Source organism: Cyprinodon tularosa, unplaced genomic scaffold (assembly GCF_016077235.1).
Source record: "Cyprinodon tularosa strain WSP-4 unplaced genomic scaffold, ASM1607723v1 ctg231, whole genome shotgun sequence".
In the NCBI taxonomy this organism is placed as follows: domain Eukaryota; kingdom Metazoa; phylum Chordata; class Actinopteri; order Cyprinodontiformes; family Cyprinodontidae; genus Cyprinodon; species Cyprinodon tularosa.
This window is the reverse complement of record NW_024038867.1, coordinates 171964-189531: the sequence shown is the minus strand read 5'-3', so window position 1 is coordinate 189531 and position 17568 is coordinate 171964. Positions and strand designations below refer to the sequence as shown.

Sequence of the window (17568 nt, the reverse complement as noted above, 5' to 3'; positions counted from 1 at the left end):
ACCAAGATCCAGACGCCACATCATCCTCATCAATGTTCTCCTCAGGTGCCTGCTGTGACCAATCATTGCAGGTCTCCGTGATTGACAGGGCAGGCTTTATAGAGGTACGATGTACTTGTCTAACCAGATGGAGCTTGTCAATCGGAGCAATTGAATAAACAACACCGTCTGAACTTGGTGCTTTCACGACCTGGTACACCGTGGAGCCCCATGCATCCTGGATCTTTCGGCGCCCTGGGCCAACATCACGCAGATACACCCTTTGCCCAACTTCCAGTGGCTCGCAGGTGACCTTTTCATCATGTCTCACTTTTCTCCTGTGGGCTGCCAACTCCACTCTGCCTTTAACAACGTCAATGGCCATATTTAGACGCCTCCTGTGCTCTGCCACCCAATCACAAACTTTAGATCCTGTGGGCTCAGGAAGATGGCCAAGCAGAAAGTCCACTGGCAGGTGGGGCTCTTGTCCAAACATGAGGAAGTGAGGTGATTCACCAGTCGACTGATGGGCAGTGGTGTTGTAATAGAAGACAAGCTGTGGGAGATGTTCTGGCCAATTTCGTTTTTCCTCTGGTGCTAGGGAACGAAGCAAATTGAACATAGTTCGATTGAACCTTTCACATTGTCCATTTCCCTGTGAATGGTAGGGTGTAGTGCGACTCTTCTGCACTCCATACAACTCACATAGCTGTTGTACCAGGACACCTTCAAAGTTCCTCCCCTGATCCGAGTGGATACGGGCCGGCACCCCAAAACGGTAGAACCACTCACGAACCAGAACCTTTGCCACAGTTGTTGCTTTCTGATCACGTGTTGGGACAGCTTGGGTGAACTTTGAAAATACATCTGTCATCACCATCACCAGCTCCCTTCCATCACGGGCTGGTTCCAGAAGTGTGAAATCAATGGCCAACAGCTGATTTGGTCTTGAAGCGAGAAGGTGACCCATAGGAGCTCGAACTCTTGGCTGGGTGTTCTTAGCAAGGGTACACCTCTCACACTGTTCGCACCAATCCTTTACATCTTTGTCCACTCCCGGCCAGAAACATCTCTGCTTCACCACATTAATCGTCCTCTTGACCCCCTGGTGGCCATGATGTTGATGAAGCTCCTGCAACACCTCTGTTTTTAAACTCTGTGGGAGAAGAACCTGAAAAACTTCTTCTCCACCATCTGGTCTCCACGTGCGCCGGTACAAGACGCCTTCCTTCTGGACAATTCGGTCCCACTGTTTCAGAAGTCCACGTGCGCCTGGCCCCAAACGCTCCTTTTCAGCCCGGCTCGGCACCCTTTGTTGCTGCCAAAAGTCCAGGAAGGCTGAAATGGCTGGATCAGCTCCTTGAAGTAAGCACAGATCTTCTCTGCTGCGAGATGGAAGGGCAATAATTGCCAACTGGGCTGCATCCTCCTGTAGCCCACCAGCCCTCTCACAGATTATTTCTGGAACGGCTGTCCCAGGGAGGTGGTGCTGTAGTTGTATTCGGTCCTCATTTATTGATTGTCTTGAGAGGGCATCAGCATTCTTATTCACACGACCTGGACGATACCTGACTGTATAGTCAAATGCAGAAGGTTCAGCAACCCACCGATGCTCCGTGGCCCCCAGTTTGGCAGTGTCCAAATGGCTCAATGGGTTATTGTCAGTCCAGACGACACATCGGTGGCCCCACAGGTACTCTTTGAACTTTTCAGTCATGGCCCACTTCATGGCCAACATCTCAAGTTTCATGGAGCTGTAACTTTTCTCAGCAGCATGCAAGCTGCGGCTGGCATATGCAATTGGTCGTACCCGTCCACTCTGCTCCTGCGACAGCACGGCTCCCAACCCACTGTGGCTGGCGTCTACCTCTAAAATGAAGGGCAATGAGAAATCAGCAAAAGCAAGAGTGGGAGCACTTACAAGCTTGGCCTTTAGTTCCTGGAAGCTCCTTTCACAGTCTTCTGACCACGCTCCTTTCAATAGTTTCCCTTGTCCTCGACGTGTCTTCGAGGCAGGATGTCTGGAAACAAGGCGATGAAGGGGGCCAGCCAATTGAGAGAATCCTTCAACAAACCTCCGGTAATAATTGGCAAACCCAAGGAAGGACCGGAGCTCTGAGACATTGGTAGGGTGAGGCCAGTTTGACACTGCTGCGATCTTGCCTGGATCTGTGGCCACACCGTCCTCAGAGATGCAATGTCCCAGGTACTGAACCTGCTTTTTGAAGAAGTCACATTTCTCCAACTTGACCTTCAGTCCTTCTTGTTTCAGACGACTTAACACCACCTCGAGCCGTGCCAGGTGTTGATCAACACTGGAAGAGAACACAACAATATCATCCAGGTATAACAAGAGTGACTGACCATGCTGAGCCCCAAACATCCTCTCCATCAAACGTTGAAAAGTTCCTGGTGCATTGCACAACCCGAATGGCATTCGATTGAATTCAAAGAGGCCAAACGGCGTGCAGAAGGCAGTTTTTGGGCGATCATTTTCTGCAACTGGAACCTGGTTATAACCACAAGCAAGGTCCATGGTTGTGAACCAACGAGCACCCGATAGAGAGTCCAATGTTTCTTCTATTCGAGGCAATGGGAAAGCATCCTTTCTGGTCTTTTTATTGAGCTGTCTGTAGTCCACACAAAGGCGAAGACTGCCGTCCTTCTTTCGAACCAGGACAATTGGCGAGGCATAAGGGCTACTGCTTTCACGGATGACCTGGGTTGCCAGCAGCTGGTTAATATGTGACTTAACTGCTTCGTACTCAGATGGAGGGATACGCCGATACCGCTGCCGTACAGGAACAGTGTCTAACAGTGGGATGGTATGCTCGATCAAGTTGGTAACCCCAAGGTCGCCATCAAAAGCAGAGAACACAGACTCGTATTTTAGCAATAACGCTCTCACTTTATGCTGCTCTTCCCTATCCAGCATAGAGAGATTAAGTGACGTTATCTTTTCTCCAACCGACCCAGTCTGAGCAGTATGAGATCTGACTGCAGCCACAACTTGCTCCTGTACACAAGGGACTTCCTGCAATTCTGACGGTAAGCTGACCACTTCTACAGGGGACACGACACCCAGAGCACAACGGGGTTTTAGTGAAACGGTACATACCCCTACATTCACCACAGGGACATAAACAGTGCCCCTAAAAACCTGCAGAAGGGAAGGAGACACCAACAAACCCTCAGGTAAGCCAAACTTCCTATCTAAAGGCTCAGCCTGCGTCAACATGGCTGAACAAGTGGCAGGTACAAATTTAGTAGTGCCTGCAGGGACCACAACAGGTCTTCTACCACGAAGCTTTGCAACACTGGTTTGAATTTGGTCTTTTTGACTCTCAGCCTGTTGACATAGCTGAAAGGCATGAAGCCAGGAAGTAGGGGCCCCCAAAACAGAAGGGAGTTTAAACAAATCAGGGCCATACTGGTCAAATAGCTGAAGATAATGGGCTTTTATTATATTCATCCCAATTATGCCTGGTACCTGGGGTAACTTTGCTTGGCATGGAGGGTCCCTAACAACAAGGATCCCTCTTCTGGGGATGACTACCCCACACACCTCAATATCAGGCTCAAGATAGCCCAAGTAAGGGATACTCAACCCATTTGCTGCTCTCAACTCCAACCAATGGCATGCCTTTAGCTTATCTGGAAAATGCTTTTTAAAGAAACTTTCTGAAATGGTAGAAACCATAGACCCAGTGTCAAGAATACATTGTACTGGAACTCCAGATAGTTTCACAGTAACTTCAGGGCAAGGTGCAATTAAACACTCAGCCACCTCATCCATTTGGGGACCCTCTGAGCCTGGACCACCCCCTCCTAATGTCTGGCTCCTAACACTAGGGGGAGTTAGTTTCCCTGCAACTGAGAACTAGTGGTGGCTTGGACCTGAGGGGTACCACTGGCACACGGGGGCTTAAAATGGCCACGAACTGTACAATACCGAGCAATGTGGCCTGGCTGCTGACATTTGTGACAAATCACACTACTAGGACTGAGAGGCCTAGCCACCGAAACCTGCTGCATAGCTGCAAGACATTGAGTAATCTGATCCAACTGTTCCTGCTGTTTTTGCACAATTGAATTAAGAGTAGCAAGTTGAGAAGCAACACAACTGGAAGGAGGGTCAGTTAAGGAAGGGGGCACACTGGCACTCTGTACAGCACAAAAGGAGGGGACCACCCTACAGGTGCTGGTCATAAAATTAGAATATCATGAAAAAGTAGATTGATTTCAGTAATTCCATTTAAAAAGTGAAACTTGTATATTATATTCATACATTACATACAAACTCATATATTTCAGATGTTTATTTTGTTTAATTTTGATGATTACAAATGACAACAAATGAAAATCTCAAATTCATCATATCAGAAAATTAGAATATTACTGAAGACCAATAAAAACAAAGGATTTATAGAAATGTTGGCCAACTGAAAAGTATGAACATGAAAAGTATGAGCATGTACAGCACTCAGTATTTAGTTGGGCCTCCTTTGGCCTGTATTACTGCAGCAATGCGGCGTGGCATGGAGTCGATCAGTCTGTGGCACTGCTCAGGTGTTATGATAGCCCAGGTTGCTCTAATAGTGGCTTTTAGCTCTTCTGAATTGTTGGGTCTGGTGTATTGCATCTTCTTCTTCACAATACCCCATAGATTTTCTATGGGGTTAAGGTCAGGAGAGTTTGCTGGCCAATTAAGAACAGGGATACCATGGTCCTTCAACCAGGTACTGGTAGCTTTGGCACTGTGTGCAGGTGCCAAGTCCTGTTGGTAAATGAAATCTGCATCTCCAAAAAGTTGGTCAGCTGCAGGAAGCATGAAGTGCTCTAAAACTTCCTGGTATATGGCTGCGTTGACCCTGGACCTCAGAAAACACAATGGACCAACACCAGCAGATGACATGGCACCCCAAACCATCACTGACTGTGGAAACTTTACACTGGACTTCAAGCAACGTGGATGAAGTGCCTCTCTTCTTTTCCTCCAGACTCTGGGACCTTGATTTCCAAAGGAAATGCAAAATTTACTTTCATCAGAGAACATGACTTTGGACCACTCACCAGCAGTCCAGTCCTGTTTCTCTTTAGCCCAGGCAAGACGCTTCTGACGCTGTCTGTGGTTCAAGAGTGGCTTGACACAAGGAATGCGACAGCAGAAACCCATGTCTTTCATACGTCTGTGTGTGGTGGTTCTTGAAGCACTCACTCCAGCTGCAGTCCACTCTTTGTGAATCTCCCCCACATTTTTGAATGGGTTTTGTTTCACAATCCTCTCCAGGGTGCGGTTATCTCTCTTGCTTGTACACTTTTTTCGACCACATCTTTTCCTTCCCTTCGCCTCTCTATTAATGTGCTTGGACACTGAGCTCTGTGAACAGCCAGCCTCTTTAGCGATGACCTTTTGTGTCTTGCCCTCCTTGTGCAAGGTGTCGATGGTCGTCTTTTGGACAACTGTCAAGTCAGCAGTCTTCCCCATGATTGTGTAGCCTATAGAACTAGACTGAAAGACCATTTAAAGGCTTTTGCAGGTGGTTTGAGTTAATTAGCTGATTAGAGTGTGGCACCAGGGGCCATCAATTTTGAACCTTTTCACAATATTCTAATTTTCTGATATGATGAATTTGAGATTTTCATTTGTTGTCATTTGTAATCATCAAAATTAAACAAAATAAACATCTGAAATATATGAGTTTGTATGTAATGTATGAATATAATATACAAGTTTCACTTTTTAAATGGAATTACTGAAATCAATCTACTTTTTCATGATATTCTAATTTTATGACCAGCACCTGTATATCCCTGTCTGAGGCTGATGAAGGTACATTGTGAGGTATTTTCCCTTTTTTTTTTTTTTTTTTTTTTAAGGCGCGTTATGAACGAAGTTAAACTTTCCAGCGCTTTTATTTTGACAAGCGGAAGTCTCGCGGTAACACCAACCAACGTGTTGTCATCAGTCGTTTATCTAGCGTGACTCATTTGTTTATTTACATTAATTTCACGCGTTGTCCTCTAACGTTTGAGCATGGACTTGATGTTTTAACTGAGCTATTGCCGCCTTGCCGTGATTAATGATTTGAAGTTGCCTCTTTTATCCGAGGGAACCATCTATGAAGAGGTGGGTCAACATGTCCATTGTCTAGTGAGCTAGCAAGATTTAGCAAGTGTTGCCAGAGCTGAGAGAAGGTCTTGATAAAATTTTACTAATTTCACACCAACCCTGGTCATTTATCTTCCGGATTTATTTGTTTTATAGATGTACATATATATATCAACAAAGTATTGAGATAAATGAGGCAGTAGAACAGCCTTGTCACAGATCGCTGGTCCTCCAGAGGTGGGGGTGGTCGTTGACCAGCTCGATGACCGCCGCTGTCTCGCTCATAGCAACTTATTTCCTGGTCAGTTTCTGTCCGCTCTGCTCACCGAGTCCACTGTGAGAGCTGTGTTTATTCTTTTATCTTTTTAGAGACTTCTATACTACGAGTTTTGCAAGTTAAGTTACTGAAAACAGTCAATATGAGACTGAAGATGCACAGAATTAGCTCCTTAAGCTAATGCTAACGTTAGCTGCTGTCTTCACATTGTATTATCAGACTCATAGAAAATATGTTGACACATTATCAGACTCATTGCTACAGAAATCCTGTCCGTCTTATTTGAAGACACCTTTTTTACATCCAGGGCTCCTTTCCGCCCCCTGACTGGTTGTCCTTGGTGAAGAAGGTGGATGTCCTCTAGGGAAGAGACCCTACAGTCCCTCACTAAACTATACAGATTGTTTACACATTTGTTTCACTTAAAGTACAAACCTCTACATCAGGCATCCCCAAACTCGGTCCTCAAGGCCCCATGTCCTGCAGGTTTTGGAGGTTTCATTGCTCCAGCACAGCTGATTTTAATTGAAAGCTGATTAACAGGCTTTTGGTCTACTGCAATCATTATAAACAGCTGTGCTGAAGCAGAGAAACCTCTAAAACCTGCAGGACAGGGGGCCTTGAGGACCGAGTTTGGGGATGCATTTGTCAGTCCTTTCAGACACCCTTCATTGTAGTAACAGATGGAAGAGGAAGACGTTTAAGCTATTTCTTTACTGGCTTTAGCTGATGCTCATCTATATCAGATAAAGAGCATAATTTCTTACTCTCAGCATGGAATTAGGAATGTAAGTTATTGAATAATGAATGAATCTAAAGTTGATTGATCTTATCGATCAAGATAAGAGATAGGACAGGACTTTATTGATCTCACAATGGATGAATTCACTTCATTTAGGGATGTGTGTGTGTATATATATATATGTTCTTAGAACTGTTCTCCGGATATATAAATAAAAATCTTTATAAAATAATAATATTTTGCAGATGGATTAATGTGTTGATTATTTCTATATTTTTATTAAGACTTTTTAAGAAATCTAAAATGAAACCAAGTGAATATAAAACTATTCCTCTTAGGAGTTCTGGATAGAGCATATTGAAAGAGAAAAATTATTTATCTTAAGTGCAAAATGTTTACGTATTATTTTTTTTTTTTTACAATTTTGTTATAATTACTGCTCTAAATCAGTTCTTCTGTCAGCTGAAAGCAAGTTTTAGAGTCATTTTACTCCATTTTATGATTAATTCATTTTTAAATTAGTTGACGGTTATTTGAAGTATTGATTATATATCTTATATATTATATACATTGACATTTATCTCATGTACATAGAGGTATGTGCTGTCAGAGTGCAAATACTCAGGTTTTAAGAAAGTGTAAACAGTAAATATGTGAATGTAACTTCTAATTGTACAGGGTTATTGCACAGCAGTTATTGTATAATGTTATTTCACAGTGGTATTGTAAAGTTTGATGGCAGCAGGGATGAATGATCTACAGTAGCGCTCCTTTTTGCACAGGGGGTGTATAAGTCTGTCACTAAAGGAACTGCTGAGCTTCTCTGCAGTCTGGTGCAGAAGGTGAAAGGTGCTGTCTATGATCAATGTAAGCTAACTAACTATTGATTAATAAGCTGCTGCTTTTCTCTTGTATCAACTGGATCTTTCTATAACACTAAGAGTAAAATATTGTTTTTCACAATATGCAGAAACGTTGGCAGCTATATTTTATTCTGTCTGAATACACTTTCTTTTTCTAAATTCTTGCGCATTATTAAACTGAGACATATTTATGCGATATAAGTAATCAGTAACCTTATAGGTTACTGAAAAAAAAGAAAATATTAATAAATATTTGAGGCTCCTATATACAGAGATGTAAACCTGTTAAAAGACAGGGTATGTCACTCTGACATGCTCCCACAGAGAATATTTCCCATTTTGCTTTAATGAAGTGAACATTAGCTGCTTTTCTCTCTCTTAAATCCAACAATCGGTGGTGGACGAGACTTTGTGCTGTTTGTGTTGAGATTTTGTGCTTCATGAAATGCATTAATCAATCAATCAATCTCTTTATTTAGACGCAATTATGGTCCATATATAGACAAAAACAAGAACAATAATAAAAGAAGAGAGAAATAAAAAATATATAATAAAATAATCAGTCACTGACATATAAACTAAGCACCAATGATTCCACAAGCATTAACTCACAAAAGCCTTCCCCATCTACTGTACTTATAGCTAGCATGTCTTTTTTTTTATCATCTTACAAATGTTTTCCATAATGCCCTCAACTTTTCAATATCACATCCTCACCTTCCGAGCAAAGCAGACAATTTGACGCTGATGCACCATGCAACAAAGCTAAAGAGGTTCTAATCAGATAATTATGTGATAGAAATGTGGAAACCATTTTATCTATTTATTTTACACCTGTGTCTATATTTGGACAGTTTAGATTTTTTCCCCTTTGAGTACTAGCATAATTATGAGTGCTACTTAGCAGACTTAATTGGCTCACAGTTATTGTAAGCTAGTGAATAAAACAATTTCATAGATCTTTCTTTCTTTTTCACTCTTCAACTGTACCAAGGAAAATCACAAGGGCTCCTTTTCAGTTTTCAACCATTTAGAATATTGACAATTTAGGGGAGTGGCGTCCTGGTGGTTAGGGCATTGAGCTTGGAATCATGAGGTTCTGAGTTCAAATCCCAATCCCAAAGCCTGCACTCTGGGTCTCTGAGCAAGACCCTTAACCCCACGCTGCTCCATGGGCGCCGCACTATTGCAGCCCACTGCTCCCTAAGGGGATGGGTTAAATGCAGAGATACATTTCTCCAGTGTGAGATCAATAAAGTTCAATAATTGTTATTATTTGCAGTATACCCAGGCTGTTTTAGTAAAAATAGTTTTGATTAATGGACTATGGGAAAATATTAATCTAATGAAATGAGACATTTGCAAATACTGTTATGGTGATCTTGTCTTTTGTTAGACTATATATTTAAGAAATGGGTTCAGAGAACTTGGACCAATTTGGACCAGCAGCGGTCTTTGTTGATGAAGATGAACAAGAAGTAGGGGGCCTAATCAACTCTGACGGGGAGGAAGTGGAGTTCTCTGAAATCCGTAAGTAAATATGTTTTTAAGATCAGCTGGGTGAGAGAATGTTTAATATTTACATTCATAAAAAAACAAAAAAAAAACCAACAAATTAGAACACCCTTGTTCGATTTTGTTGTTTTTGTCGTATTCATTGTATTCTTCGGGTATTATACCTTTAGAAGAAGAAACGGAAGAAAACAAGGGTGGTGTGATAAGTTTTTCCCAGATAATGTTTTCTTTTTTTAATGTGGGAATTTAAATTTATTGAATTATTTTAATAAAATACCATAACTTGTAGTATTGAGCATGTTGATTTACAGCTCATTAGTTGAAACTGAGGTATAAGACTTTGTTCTAAGGCTTTGCAATCGATGGATTTTTTTTTTTTTTTTTTGGATTAATCAAATTTTCTTTAAAAAATTGTCATTTTCCTCCCCACCAGTGCAGTCATTGTGCTTCCATTTTTCCAGAGTGACACCAGCCTCATTTTTTTTGTTCTTAGAACTGTTCTCATTAACTGATAGTTTAACCCTTTGTGTAATTTCAAAGCCTAAAATGTTTTGTACGTCATATGAACATATTATTTACAGTGGCAGAGCCTACTAACTGGATTTATAAGCATTTTTCACAGCTTGTATTTGATTGAACTTGAAGTTAAATCAAGTCATATAAGGGGTGTTTACATGAAAAACAAAAAGTTTTAAAGGTAAACCTTTCTCATTTGTAAATTGTTTTCATTAAAAGGGCTTGAAAATAATGAATTGATTAGATTTGATATTAAAACATCTTAAATAGTAGTTAAAAGCCACATTGCTGTCCCTGAATCACTTAAATATTGTCTGTCCCTCTTTGTGTTGTCACTTAATGTCTTCCTACAGGAGTAAATGCCATCTCAGGCATTGTCCCTGCCAAGGCTCCCTCTAAGAAGCTGATTCAGAGTGAGAGGGAAAAGCTGCCATCCCTCCACCGCTGCTCAGTATGTGGAAAAGACTTCCCTTATGCCTCTAAGCTTCAGCGGCATCTGCGTACTCACTCAGGAGAAAGGCCTTTCCCCTGCCCCATGTGTGCCAAGAGATTTCCAGAAAAGGGGCTCCTTATGATTCACCAAAGGATCCACACAGGTGAGAAGCCGTTCCCATGTACATTCTGCGAGAAGCGCTTCGCCAGTCAGGGGGAGCTGCGGCTTCACCGCCGCACACACACGGGTGAGAGGCCCTATCACTGCTCCATCTGTTTGAAGAGTTTCTCTCGACACTGGCACCTGAAAACACACCTGGAGGCAATGCACTGCGAGGTTGTCGCAGGCTTTACCAGGAAGAAGTTTCCATGTTCGGCCTGTGAAAAAAGCTGCAACTCGGCAGCTGAGCTGAGGGACCATCAGCGGACTCACACCGGAGAAAGGCCCTTCCAGTGCTCGTTCTGTGACAAACGATTCGCCTTGTCGGGAACGCTTGTGAGACACGAGCGTCTTCATACTGGTATTACCCCCTACCACTGCTCCGACTGTGGCAAGACCTTCGCCCAGCAGTGGACGCTTACGACGCACATGAGGACCCACAGGGGAGAAAAACCATACAGCTGCACTCAGTGTGATAAATCGTTTGTTGCTCCCGGGGAGCTTCGGCGGCACACGAGGATCCACACTGGGGAAAAGCCGTACACCTGCAGCGACTGTGGTCGGCATTTCTCCTTGGCAGGAACTCTGAGAAATCACAAACGGTCGTGTTTGCAGAGCAAGAGCGACTCTATTACCAACGTCACGTCGGGTGTGACTCAAGCTGCCACAGACGAGTCATCTCAGGAGGGAAAGACCAGCTGCATTAGCTCTGAGGTACTAACAAAACACAGCAGTCCTCTTTTAAAACTGTGATTTTGTGTGTTTTGTTTACTATGAAACTATATTTCAAGGTACATCAAAGTTCAACCCATCCGGAAGCAGCTGAGCCGCTCTCCTCACAGCCTCCTAACTGCACCACATCTCCTCAGCCAGAAGTTATTCTAAAGGAAGCAGAAGACCCTTCAGAGAACCGCATTCCCTCTCCACACATGAATGTAATAGTAAAGGAGGAGGAAGAAGAGGAACCCTTATACGGTACTTTGAACTGTTACTTCTCATCTTCTATTTTATTAGAACTACATATTCCCGGTGACGGTATGTAATGTTTATGTATCTTATGTTCTTATCCTGGTAGAGGAAACAACAGACCAGACATTGGATGGAGAGAGCTGCGAGATTCCAGAGGAAAATAAAGAGGAGCATCAGCAAAGCAACACAGAGATTAGGATTACAGTGAAGGATGAAGAGGAGGGGCCATTAAATGGTAAATAAACTGTCACCTTAAATTGTCCCTCCAGCAGTAACATTAGAAATGCACAGATCAGGTTAACCCTCAAGTCATCTCTGAGGCTGTCCTGCCAGCTCCAGTTTCTCTCTAACAGAAACTAGTACTGTATAAAATAATCTGTGTAAAATTTGTTTCAAAAGTAAAATGTAAAAATATTCCAACAAGAAGTGAAAGATTGACCCTCTTAAGCTGTCAGTAAATAAAGCAGCATTACTCCCATTCAATCTCAGTAGAAACAGATGCTTGGTAAAAATTGATTGTGAAGAGTGTCAATCTCCAGATAGCATATTTTATATATTTCAGTATTGATACAGGACGTTTTAAAGTTTTTTTATTTTGTGCTACCAGTGAACCACAGTTGAACAACTCTCTCCTTCCAAAATGTCTACAGAAAATCCTGAAGCCGACAAACCCGGTGCAAAACGTGGGCTTCAAACACCGCCTGCTGAAAAACGAAGTAGAAACAATTCAACGAAGGGTTCCTACTGCTGTGGGCTCTGCGGAAGAGACTGCCACAAGATGTCCGCGCTTCAGATCCACATGCGAATCCACTCGGGAGAAAAACCTTACCAGTGCTCGCTGTGTGGAAAAGGGTTTACTCAGAAAGGTCAACTGAAAGGTCACTTTAAAGTCCACACAGGTGAAAAGCCATATACCTGCCCAGATTGCGGCAAGAGCTTTGCCCACTCGGGAGCCATGAACAGACACAGGCTCATCCACACGGGCGAGAAGCCTTACCACTGCTCCTTGTGCTCTCTGAGCTTCAATCAGTCCGGCCGATTGAGAGAACATGAAAAAATCCATCTGGGGGAGAAGTATGACTGTCCTGAGTGTGACAAGAGCTTCACACGTCCTTCAAGTCTGAAAAACCACATCCGACTGCATACCGGGGAGAGGCCATACGGCTGCGATGTCTGCGGGAGAGGCTTCAGCCGCTCACAGAGCCTCAGGCTCCACAGGAGGAAACACTTTGAGAGCGCAAAAGACTCTCCAACCACTCCAAAGAATGACGACCTCTATGAAAGCGATAATAACTCTCCAATTAACATGTGCATAACAGAGAAAAATGACTGATCTATTTATTTAAGCAAATGTATACTAGTACTATTACAAGTCTGTAAAATGAGAAAGTGGAAAGTAAGGGTTTACCTCTGTGAATTTGTTGTTACCCGTCCGTGATATTTCTATATCAAGTGTTAGAAACACAAATATTTATCTCTCTGAAGTAAAAATAAAACCTTTTTATTAGAAACACACCTGAGGCATCTACTACAAAGCAGGATTAGTGGCTTATCATGGTAACTTAAGGCTTAGTTGTTTTTTTGTTGTTGTTTTTTTTAATAATAACAAACCTCAGCTTTTACTTTGGTTCATCAATGTGGGACATTTTATCCTGAAGACGGTAAAAAATTCCAGATTAAAGGTCCACATATCTGGACGCATCAGCTCTGATCTGCTCTCATCCTTTAGAAAAATGTAATAAAAAAGGAAAAGTTTAGCAGTACTGTTCTCCAAAATTACGTTTCACTGGGACAGCCCTTCACAATCTCACCTGTGGCTTGATTCCTTAAAGTTTTAGTTTTTTTTAAAAAGAGGCTGAGGATTAAAATCGAACCTTTTTAATGGCTCAGCGTTCAAATAATTTTAAAGTTAAAATAAAGAAATGCATAATTTTAAGAAAAATCTTAGAAGTTTACCCCGCTGTGGTAAAAGTTATTCACAAATAAGTAAATAGTTTCAGCAGCCAGGTGCACCTCAAGAAACATATTTATATAGAGAATCGATTAATAATTGAAAAGAATAAGTCTAATAAACATTAATTACAAACTCAAAAGTTAAAAGAATTGGAAACAGCAGAAAAAATATATTGTGGTTGCAGCATGTGGTGCTCCTCACATTCCAAGATGCTCTGAATAAAGATGCATCACTCTGCATCTCACCATGACCAGATGCACTTTATCCTTTATGGTTTTTTTTTTCCATGGATTATAGTGATTTAATGTCTTCCTTTTGCCATTGTTTTTTATAAATCCAACACTCAAAATGTACTGCTGTGTTTTATAAATGGAGCAGCTAGGAATCCAACAAAAGGTAAAGAAAAACATAATTCACCATTAAGCATTAGACCACATAAGTGATCAAACAACATGCTCTAGGTTAACTCCTTTATATATTGAGCATGGTGAGCGTTTTAAGGTTAGAAGCATTTACTGATAAATAAAAAAAATGGTAATCCAAACTTTCAATTTATAAATTTGTTTCATTTATAAATTGAATAATATATATTTTTTTTATTTTTAAAAAGCTTTTCCTGACAAAAAGGGACCAAACTTCATCATAAATGGCAAATTTGAAAATGAAAATGTATTAGCAAAAATTATTCTCATTTTAAAGACAATGGTGCATTTTATTAACTTCTAAATAAATTACAAATAGATCATCAAACTGTTTTATTTTCTTCTGCAAGACTGTTCATTGTGTTTTAGATCTGAAGAGAAAAGAAGAAATTGTTTTTTTGTCATGTCTGCTCTGCAAAACGTGTCACATAAATCATTTCGAGGAGTTTGGATTACCTGTTATTAATTTTTATGTTTGAGTCAAAGCATGCATCTTTGACTTTGAAATGAAAAAGTATTTCTGTTAATTAAGGAATTTGATATTTAAAGATAAATTTTGGAAACTTTTTTTTACTGCTATTATAAACTTCCTTTTCTTGAACATCTTTACAAAACGAGCAGCCTTGAATAAGAAAAAAAACTAAATTTTCTGTAATTATAATTTCAAATTTGAAATATTGAACATTTTAGCTGCGACAACTTTTGAAAATAACATGTAAAACTTCAGCTTATTATTCTTATTAATTTACAAAATGAGCAGTTCTGGAGAAGAAATTGAAAATGTGGTTTAAAGTCCTCAATTGCAGCTTTATTTTAAATGATAGAAAATTTCTAGTAATCAATTGATTTAATAAGAAAATTGGGACATGCTTGTCTACATATCCAAAAAGTCACTGACATTTCAAACCTGCTTTGTAGTACCGGCCTCAAGTACAGTTGTGTTCAAACTTACTTGTAAAATCCACCTAATAGCTTATAATTACACACAGAAATTAATTAGGAACCCTGTATATTCTACTCACAATAATCTGGTTTAGTGTAATCACATTTATTGTTCTATTATCAGTGTGTCTAAGAAGAACATTTTCACATCTCTGTGGCATTTGGAGTCAACTGGCATCAGCCTTTTTAACTGGATTGGATTTCATTCCACAGTTCCTCTGCTGTTCTTGTTTTTGTCCCACAAGCAGCATGTTTAAAGTCACCTCACAAGTTTTAATTTGGGTCAAGGGACAGAAACTGGGCTGGCTTTTCCATAATGTATACATTGTTTGCCTAGAACCCAGGTAAATCCGGCTTAATGGTATGTTGGAGATTGTAATGTCATTAAAATTGCCATTTTAAGACTTTTTAAAATATATATTTTTTTGTAAACAGATCCATTGAAGGTCATCTGAATTGTCATTCTTGCTTTCATCAGTCAACCAAAAGTTAATGATTCAGTTACACAGTCTTAGCAGCATGGGCCGTAGGTTCTTCTGGTCCTCTATTACCATAAACGACATGTAGAAGTGAATAATTTTCAAATTAGAAATATCAGTTCTACCAAAATCTGTTTTTCATCTGGTTAGTGATGGTGGATTAGAATGATATTTTCAACACAACTGTAATTTCCTGCAACTGACATGTTTAGAAATGACCAGATCAAACACTTACTGCAAAGATGAGTTTTATGTACTGACTACAAGTTCATTTATTCAGATTCTTCTGCTACTTGTGTATTTTAATAGCTTTTCGAGCGGATCGCACAAACTGATGTCAGTGGTTTCTTTTTGTTCAGGCAGTACTTCTCTTATAATGAACTTTGAATGTGACCATGGAACAGATAAGTACACTTGAGTCTTATGGCGACCATTAGCCCATTTTTTCATAGTAATAACATTCGAGTGATGTTATTAAACTGTTGTTTTCTGTTTTTTAATACTTTTTAAATTTAATTTACCTTATGTTTCTAAGTAATATGTCATTGTCAAGACATGTAAGAAGCAACGCCTTCCACAAGGCATGAATCGGTTACGGTTCAATAATACAGGTTAACAAATACTAGATTGTCAGATGCTTGAAAATAATATTGAAACATTTTCTAATCATTGCCCTATCTTATATGTAATAAGCAGCATAAAGTAAAAAGAAAAAAGTTCAGAACCAACAGTCATAAAATGAATAATGGAACCAAAAGGATGCATCGTCCAAAGAGGAAATTATACCATGCTGTGTTGGTGGTGCCTGTCTAGCTGTATAACATGTGTTCTGCCTACAATAAAAGCATCTAACATTGCATTGTGCTTTATTTGATAAGTAAAGTATTATTTCTGAAGTGGTTGAAAGCGTTAAAAATATCTCCATGCACCCTTGAGTATTTTGCATATATGTAGGCTAATTAGATTTTCTAGGCAGGTGTATTTTGCTGGGTGTCAACTGTTTGTTTATTATTTCACACTCTGACTTATGTTTTAAGTTAAATACGCAGACTTCCAAGCATGGGCGTAGGTTTGCATAGGGACCATAGGGACATGTCCCTACCAAAATTTTGAACCGACCTAATTGTCCCTACCAATAATTGGATGTGAGCAACATGTTTATAATTTACAGCAGTAGTTGTTGCAGCAGTGGCCTCTTTTCCTCTCGCAGCTCCTCTGCCTGGTCTCTCCTGTCCCTTTTACGTAGCAGCGCATGGAACTGTGCTGCGCTGTTTAACTCTACTCTCATTGGTTGTTCTGCCCTAAGTTCCGCATTCTCTCTCTCCGATTGGCTGTTTACTAGTCCGCGTGTGCTTGGAGCACAACATTGAACATTTATTCACACTAGAATGCAGCGGTTACAACAATTAATATTAGGCTACAAAACTAGTCCCACTAAAAAAAATGAATATCATGTACACTAAAAAACAAAAACTTTTTTTTTCTTTTATAAAACGAAATATTCTGAGTCAGCCAGGAGTTCTGAAGACTGCTGGAAAAATGGGCAAATAAAGGCTGTAAGCCATCAACATTTCTGATTCTTAGCCACAGCCAACTAAAAAAGAAAATGTGAGGGTTTCCTTTTTACTGATATTTAGTTGATATTACTGTTTTCATTTTTTTGTTTTTATTTTTACAATTTTGCTTCATTACCAGTAAAGAGCGAGTATCCTTCTATCAAATGTGTTGTGGAGTGGGAGCTGAGAGATAAAGACAACAAAGACCTGTTCTACATCCGATTCCCAGTTCAGATTGTGAGCTAAACCACCATAATAAAAGAACCTCAGATGAGCTGCTTTTAAGAAGGGATTCAGCTTTGAGTAAAAAAAAAATAATAATAAAAAATCTAATATCCCTGGTTCTTGAGACTTTTATCTAAGTGGGTTGCTCTGTGGGGAAAGGCACATTTTACATTTATATTACTGTATGTTTTAAAGTCTCTATACTCCAGTTAATGATGAATCACATACTAAATTAGTTGACGATTATTGAAATAATCAATTAATATGATTCATTTTTTTCAGCCCCAGATGAAATACATGAAATGGGCTACACAGAGTAACTACAGCCCAGATGTTCAACTTTTATAGTGAATTTAATATTTTAATGAATGTATTATTTTGCTTGATACAGAGAGAGCATAGTAGGTACAAATATAAGAGTGGGG

The 17568-nt window shown here is 40.2% G+C and overlaps 1 protein-coding gene across 1 annotated transcript in view; it reads left to right on the top strand.

Annotated features, from left to right (window-relative positions):
• LOC119784689 (zinc finger protein 585A-like) overlaps positions 1-13325 on the top strand; it is a 38157-nt gene extending 24832 nt beyond the window's left edge. The window contains exons 11-14 of the mRNA XM_038286878.1: positions 10358-11310; positions 11388-11571; positions 11672-11800; positions 12216-13325. Coding sequence (XP_038142806.1) covers positions 10358-11310; positions 11388-11571; positions 11672-11800; positions 12216-12898 — 1949 coding nt within the window. The 3' untranslated portion in view covers positions 12899-13325. The remainder of the gene's footprint in view (positions 1-10357; positions 11311-11387; positions 11572-11671; positions 11801-12215) is intronic.
• The last annotated feature ends 4243 nt before the right edge of the window (positions 13326-17568 follow it).